An 8262-nucleotide genomic window follows, 5' to 3' on the forward strand; every position below is an offset into this window, starting at 1 on the left:
ACCAAAAACTTCTCTATTTTTCATAAATTTAGGAGTCACACTTACATTTATACGCTGATATTCTTTTTATATACAACTTTACTATTTTGTCTTGTATAATTCATAATCGAACAATCTCAATATCTGAGATTGTAAAGTAAATTTAATAATAATAATAATGTCATCACAATGTCAACACTGTATGTTTCCATACAATGGCGAAATTAGATTTAAGTTTAATTCTCAGAAAATTCTGCGTTTTTCTCCTAAATGTATGACTTTTCAGCTAATTCCATTTATATATTTTATGTAAATATATAAAAATATTGTTAGAATTTCTGAGATTTTTCAGAAAAATCGCTACCAGCTCCATTTTACATTGGCATTAAAATGACATCATAAACACTAACAAGCTTTTTCCAGCAGATAATTAAATGTTAGATAAAAAACAAACGTTTATGAAGATGGACGACAGGAACAAGCTGCAGCTGAGACACGTTTAACGACCAAATAATGACTCAAACAGACGTTTTTCTCTCCTCAGAGCAGAGGCAGTAAACAAGCTGGTGAAAATGTCAGAATGAAGTCCCCCGTCCCCATGTCTCTCTGTCTCACTGGCACAGACGTCCAGCCAGGGGACACTCTGACATTCAGGAGGTAAAAGTGTCATTATTGAGACCGATTCATTCCTCCGCAGGTTACTTTACCTGAGAGAGAAAATGGAGGCTATTTCCATTAAAAATCGTTTCTGAAGACCAGAAATGAGGAGAAAGAATAAAATATCGTTGACATACCTGCTGTAGAAATCGTCTCTGTAGTAGTCGTACTCGAACTCGTAGCCGCTGTGAACAAACAGGTTGATCAGAGATGGAACCGACCGACGAAACAAGAAAATCAGAAAACAAAAAACAGAAAATGGCAGGGTCTTGGTTTCTGGGTAGGTTTTGGTTCCGCTTTATGTTTTTAGCTTTATTCCCTTTTTTGTTCTTCTTTCAGCTGCTCCCTTCTTCAGGGGTCGCCACAGCGAACTAACTTGCACAGACTTGGCAATTGTTTTTAGGCCAGATGCCCTTCCTGACACAACCACAGACCACTGAGCTACCACCGCTCTCTGTGTGGAGCAGAGCTGCCATCTACGGCGCCCGGAGGAGCAGATGGTGGAGGTTAAGGGCCCAGAGTGGGGCAAATGAGGGTGGAGGCAGGTGTGGCTGCCTCACCTTTCCCACCCCCCTTTGATGTTGTCGGTCCTGGGAGGTTGAACCAGCGACCTTCCGATCACAGGCTTGCCTTCTTTAACCTCTGCGCCACCACGCTCCTATTTGTTCCCTTTTAGTTTTGTCATGCTCAGTTCTTACTTGTGTTTTCATTTGATCTGTCTTTGTTGTTTTTTGCGCCACTTCTCCCTCAGACAGTACTTTTCCAGTCAGTCTGCCACGCCCATCTCCTTCTGTCTCAGCTGCAGACACTCCACTCATCAGCCCTGATCTTTTTATTCCCTCAGGTCTCATCCATTTTCACCTTCCAGAGCACGGAGGATGCTTCAAACCACGTGCCGATTCTCCGTTCTTGTAAGTTTAGAAGCAGTTTGTTTTGTTCTAAATTAATGTTAAGTTGTTGTTTTTTTTTAGCTCCTCGAGTCAGACTGCACTGATGGGTCCAACCTCCGTTCAACGGTGACTGAAACAAAATACAGTACAAAGACTTTCTAATGCGTTTAGTGGAGACTTGAAGAAAGTGAGAAACCTTTTTAATTTATTTTTAGAAGTTTTATCCAAAGAAACTTCATGTTTTTGTTTGTGTGGTAAAACTGAGAATGTTTAGCTTCAACCAAACACTTGGCCAAACCTCAAAATCATCCATAAAAGTTTAAATAAATAAATGTTAATGTTTCTATTTGCATTTTGACATATGTGACCCGTAACATTGAACCGAGGATTAAATCGCAGGGCAGGCAGCTACAGTGCATTGAATCAACAGCTATGACTTTGAGCAGAACAGCCTTAGATTTTCACAACTTTCTCTGAACGCTAGCGAAGCTAGTTTTCTTTCTAGTTGGGAAATTCTGATAACCGAGTATGGTCTGAGGTTTCCTCTTTCAAATGGCGTGAAGAAATCCTACGGTGGCCCTGAGGTGTAAATGAACAACATTTGAATAAACAGAATTACTTTTTTTTTAAAAACAACATAAACAACACAAACACAACAACATTTGAAAAAACGGAATTACGTTAAGCCAAGGTGGAAGTGAGCAAAGCGGAAGTGAGCAAAGCGGAAGTAACCAAAGCGGAAGCGACCAAAGCGGAAGTGGCCAAAGCGGAAGCGGCCAAAGCGGAAGTGGCCGAAGTGGTCGGAATCACATTTGGGAAAAAAAAGGAATTACATTTGAAAAAACTGAATCATATTAAGCCAAACCGGAAGTGATGTGTGTGTGTGTGGGGGGGGTTACTTTATTAACAATATAAAACAGAACAACAGAACAATGTACAGTATAGCCTGTAGAAATAGAAAGCTATGTTTTGTTTAAGCTTAAAGAAGAAGATAAGTCAGAACAAAATAAATGTTGTTATTGATAGTTAAAAATTACTTTGAATTTAAATCATGCAACCGATTTATTAAATTATGATTTGTTGTGACTGGCAGATTAAATGTGAGCACAGATTACAAAGGTTTATCTAAGGACTTGCCCGGTAAAAGTTAAAACTGAAGAGACTTGAATTATTTTAGGATGTACAACAAATCAAATAAAATGGCTAATCACTGGTACATTTGCTAATGTTTTCTAACTAGCACAGGCTAGGTTGGTTCTCTGTGGCCAAATGTATTTATTTATAGTTTGCAAAATCTGGGGGCTCGCCTCATGTTAATTTTATCGTTTGATCATGGTATGTACACAATATTACTAATGCCGTGCCAGTAAAACTAAAATGTAAAACTAAAATGTAAAACTAAAATGTAAAACTAAAATGTAAAACTAAAATGTAAAACTAAAATGTATGTCAACAAAACTTAATTACCTTGAAGATCCTGTTGAGTTTTTCCGGCATCATATCTTCTTTAAGCTTGAACAAATCATAGCCCTCCATTTCTAGAGGCTAAAGGCTAGCCTGCTAACTGTTGTGTGTGTGTACTATACATTGTTCTGTTGTTAATAAAGTAAATAAAAAAAGACGCACACACACACACACACACACACACAAAAACCACCACTTCCGGTTTGGCTTAATGTAATTGAGTTTTTCAAATGTAATTCTGTTTTTTCAAATGTTGTTTATTTACACCTCAGGGCCATTGAACCAACAACTATGACTTTGAGCAGAACAGCCTTGGATTTTCACAACTTTCTCTGCACACTAGCCAAGTTAGTTTTCTTTATAGTTGGGAAATTCTGATTATTAAATATGGTTTGAGGTTTCCCCTTTCAAACTACATCAAGAAATCCTCATTAGAATAAACCAAAAATGGGGTTCAGACCCGTTTTCCAGGGGTTTACCCAATCAGCCATATCTCTGGAAGCATGCAGATGAGCTCAGTATCAGAATGAAGCTTAAAACAGCAGAAATCTGAAAAAATATATTCTTTGTTCATTTTGACCAAATCTGACTTAATAACCCTTGGTTTGATGTGTTGGTCACATTTCTTTTAACTTCAGAGGAGCTGAGTTAATAAAACTTAACAGGTTCCTTATTATTATTGTTAACTATGAAAACGTCCTCACTTCTTGAGTGTTTTCTTGTGTTGTTCTTGTTTTGTGCTTTTCTGAATGAATGTTCAGTTTATATTTGTCATTTTTTAACGTTTGTTTTTAAGATGTTGCATTTGCAAAGTTGGATAGCTCTCCGAATCTGGTTGTATGTGAACCATACAACAATATTAAAGATAACGCAGTAGTGAAGTAAGAAGCCAAACATGCTGCTCATCAATCGTAGCGGGTGAACAGAGAAGTAAAAAACATTACAAACTGCTGCTTGCCAACCTGTAGAGGGACGACAGGGGTCTCTTGGAGACAATCTTGGGCCTGTACGGTTTGGGTTCTCCGGCCATGTTGATATCTGGAAAGAGATAAAACAAAAATCAGGATAAATGAACAAGAAACTTCAAATGAACATGTGGAGACGGCTGCTGTTTCTTCTGAACCTCCGAGTTCTGAATAAAGCAGTAAAGGAAAAGAAATGAAGGCAGAAATTGTACAAGTAGGTTCTTTAGATGAATATTTGGTAGTCAAAATTTTTATTTCAAGATTTGACCATGAAGGCTCTGTAATGAAAGTCAGCGGGTGATCTCGTTCATTGAAAGAATGATGACGTCATTGTTGTGTGAATGTTTATGAAGCATTCACATCATTATGATCCATTTTGCTTCCGTACATTTTGTGGCGTCTTTCTTGTTCCCCACATTTTGTGCTATTTCAAAAAATTATTTATCAAAATGTTCAGCTCTTTCAGGACAATCCTGTTATGGTTTTTAGTTTTGGTGCAACTTTAGCTTTTTGAAATATTTAGCCTTTTCTGCTATTTTTTTTTCCTCAAAGAAAATGAACTGATCTAATTTTCCATTCTTCAAATATTTAGATGTGTTTACAACCTTTTACAGTTCCTTTCACATTTGGTTTTGGTTCAGCTTCTTTCAGCTTCCTTGTGCAAATTTAAACATTTTTTCAGCTACTTGCAGCTAATTTCAGCTGTTTTGTGCTCTTTTCAGAATATTTCTGCTGACATCTTTGTGTTTTTTTAACTTATTTCTGCTAATTTCAGCTTGTTATGCTCCTTTCAGCTTATTTCTGAATGTTTCAGCTTTATCTGTTATTTCAGCTACTATTTAGCTGTCCATCCATCCATCCATTTTCTTTACCCGTTTATTCCATTTTGGGTCACGGGGGTCGCTGGTGCCCATGTCCAGTAATCACTGTGCGAGGGGCGGGGTACACCCTGGACAGGTCTCCAGTCCATCACAGGGACACATAGAGACAAACAAGACAAACAACCATTCACTCTCTCACTCACACCTAGGGACAATTTAGAGTTACCAATCAGCCTAACATGCATGTTTTTGGTCTGTGGGAGGAAACCGGAGCACCCGGAGAAAACCCACGCATGCACGGAGAGAACATGCAAACTCCACCCAGAAAGGCCCCCGGACCGGGGTTTGAACCAGGGACCTGCTCGCTGAGAGGCAGCAGCTCTACCAGTTGCGCCACCGTGCTGCCTATTACTATTTAGCTGTTTTATGCTAATTTTTTTCAGCTATTTCCACATTTTATGCAATCATTTAAACCCGTTTCAGCCTAATTCAGCAAAAATGCGCTCTCTCCACTTACGGGAATGTCAGCTTCTTTCTGCCTTTTTAGCTACTTTTCAGCTGTTTTGCCCATTTCAGCTTTTTTTCGGATGATTTCCACTATTTTGTTCTCATTTTTGCTTCTTTCAGCCTAATTGAGCAAATGTGGTCTTTCTGCTTTCTTTTGCTAATTTAAGCTTGATCCACCTTTTCAGCTACCTTTTTTTTTTTTTTTTTTTTACATTCTTCTAGCTAATTTCAGCTGTTTTCAGATAAATTCAAGTTTTTCATGGTAATTTTTGCTACTTTCAGCCTAATTAACTTCTTTATGCTAATTTCAGTTTCTGTCTACTAGTTTCAGCTTTTTCTGCTCTTTCAGCTACTATTTAGCTGTTTTGATGCTGTTTTAAGCTTTTGCAGGTAATTCCACATTTCTTGAACTCATTTAAGCTCCTTCCACCTCCTTCTGGTAGTTAAAGCTTCTTTCTGCCTTTTCAGCTATTTTTCAGCATTTTTGGTATTTTCAGGGGTTTTTTTTTAGCTACTGTTAATTTCCTAATTTCTGTGCTCATTTCTGCTCATTGAAACCCAATTCAGCAAATATGTTTCCTTCATGCTTTCTTCTGCTAAATTAGTATTGTTCTTCCATTTTAGCCATATTTTAGAATACATTTTAGCTCATTGCAGCTGTTTTTCACCAAGTTCTTCTGCAATAAGCATTCACACTGCATTTTCAGACGAAATGCAATTTCTCTGGATTTTTTTATTAATAATTTTTATCTTTTCTTTGCACATTTTAGTTTTGTCAGATTTATTTTATTAGGCTATTTAAGCTGCTTTTGTGTTCAAAACAGCAACATAAGTTAAATTGAACTGCAAACAATTTTTGTTTTTAATTTTTAAAAACATTTAAATAAAGTTGCATGTGAATAAATGAAGGCTTGACAAAGACGCTGTAGTTGTCTCAGCTACCACCATGCTAAAGTTTAGCTCAGTATCTGTAAAACTGTACGAATTATAGACATGTTTGTGTTTTCTAAGGTCATTGGTTGTGGCGGCCATCTTGAATTAGGCTGGCTCCAAACGTTATGTAGTTGTAGATGTGAATTTAATGATTTCCTGAAAGTTTCATTAAAATTAATTCAGAAGTTCATGAGGTATCTTGTCAAAAGACAGACAGACGTGCAGGTTGGTAAAAAACGACACAAACACCTTTGTATTTTTCTCACAACAAACATTCTTGTAATACATTTTTAACACCAGAGCGTTTGTTTATATTGTTTAACATAGAGATGAGTGAGATGCTGATTATGCAAAAATAAAAAGTTCAAAATCAGTGTTAGGACATTCAGTGAAGAGTTAGAAACATAAACAAGAAGGAGAGTCTCTAAGTGCATTAGCAGAGCTCTGCGACTGATCAGCACGCGCCCCACGGCCCCCGTCACGACCGACGACCCGACCTGCCAACAAGTCTGCTGCCTCCGAGCAGACTGATGTCGCTGCGTTTCGACTGTCACCCCCGTCGTCTCTGCCTCTGCTCCAAATCTCAATAATCCCTGAGTGCTGCTCAAGGTCACACACAAAGACACAAACAAAACTCAAACGCACACACACACACACACACACACACACACACACAGAGGCTCTGACATCTTTGAGCTGCTCAGATAAAACAGCAGCTCTGGGGTTCGGCACGTCGCAGACGACATGACAGGCTTCGCTCGAAGTGATGCAGCCGAAGTTTTGTTTTTGTGTTTTAGGTCTCCAGCTGCTGCGCTACTGGCCTGGACTTTAAATTAAAGAATCCAAATGATCTCACACGCTGTTTTGGTTTCCTACAGCAAGTTTTTATTCATAAAAATTAAACCAGCAATCTTTAAAGAAATGTCGTTTTAAACTAAGATTTTGTGTGACCTGTTAGAGCTTGGTCTTTGAGTTGGGGATGAGTTTCAGCTACTACCACACCAGATTTGAGCTCAATACCTGTAAAAGTAAATGTGTTGTAGCCATGTTTGTGCTAAGGTTGATTAGTTGTAGCAGCTATCTTGATGTCAAGCTGACTCCAAAAACGAATTAGCTGTAGATTTGTTCAATTCAATTCAGTTTATTTATAAAGCACCAAGTCACAACAGAAGTCGTCTCAGGGCACTGAACAGAAACATTCATAGTTAACAACATTATTTATCTGAAGAGCAGACTGCTTTGAGTTTAACTTCATGGCAAAACTCTCATCTTGAGCAAGCATGAAGGCGACAGTGGAAAGGAAAAACTCCCTCATGAAGAAGAAACCTTAAGCAGAACCAGGCTCAGGACAAGCGGTCATCTGCTTCGACTGGCTGGGTTTGAGAGAAACAGAAAGGAGGAATAGATACACAATGGCAGGTCGAGAATCACATGTTGAGATAGAAATAGTATCAAATGAAAACCATTCAATTTTAACAATTCATTTAAGGAAATGAGGTCAATTTGTCCTCTAGTAGTACTATAAGCCTATAGCAGCATAGCAAGCCAACCCTAACTATAGGATTTATCAAAATGGAAAGTTTTAAGTCCAGTCTTAAAACTGGACAATGTGTCAGCCTCATGGACAGAAACTGGAAGTTGGTTCCACAAGAGAGGAGCCTGATAACTGAAAGACCTTCCTTCCATTCTGCTTTTGGAAACTCTAGGAACCGCAAGTAAACCTGCAGTCTGAGAGCGAAGTGCTCTGTCGTGAAAATATGGAACAATAAGATCTGTAATATAAGATGGAGCTAGGTTGTTGAGAGCTTTGTAGGTTAGAAGTAAGACTTTGAATTCTATTCTGAATTCAGTGCTTACTTTCTGAATTTTATTAAAACCTGCCCATTAGTACATGAAATATTTTGCTAACAGACCAGCTCACACAAAGCAGGGGTTGACGTTAACACACAGACTGCTGCGCCTGATCTTCAAAAACACTCCCTGTCACGTGTTTGGAGCTCATGTTTTCTCATCCTTCAGTTTCCTTTAGACTCCCTGCTTCCCCCC

The 8262-nt window shown here is 38.4% G+C and overlaps 1 protein-coding gene across 1 annotated transcript in view; it reads right to left on the reverse strand.

Annotated features, from left to right (window-relative positions):
* The window catches only part of LOC119414719 (RNA-binding Raly-like protein), a 68137-nt gene that overhangs the window by 4436 nt on the left and 55439 nt on the right, over positions 1–8262 (reverse strand). The window contains exons 3-4 of the mRNA XM_037681826.1: positions 3953–4028; positions 774–821 (exon numbers count right to left, since the gene is read on the reverse strand). Coding sequence (XP_037537754.1) covers positions 774–821; positions 3953–4028 — 124 coding nt within the window. The remainder of the gene's footprint in view (positions 1–773; positions 822–3952; positions 4029–8262) is intronic.

The sequence above is a fragment of the Nematolebias whitei genome, chromosome 9, assembly GCF_014905685.2.
Source record: "Nematolebias whitei isolate Nwh7 chromosome 9, NemWhi1, whole genome shotgun sequence".
Taxonomy (NCBI): Eukaryota; Metazoa; Chordata; class Actinopteri; order Cyprinodontiformes; family Rivulidae; genus Nematolebias; species Nematolebias whitei.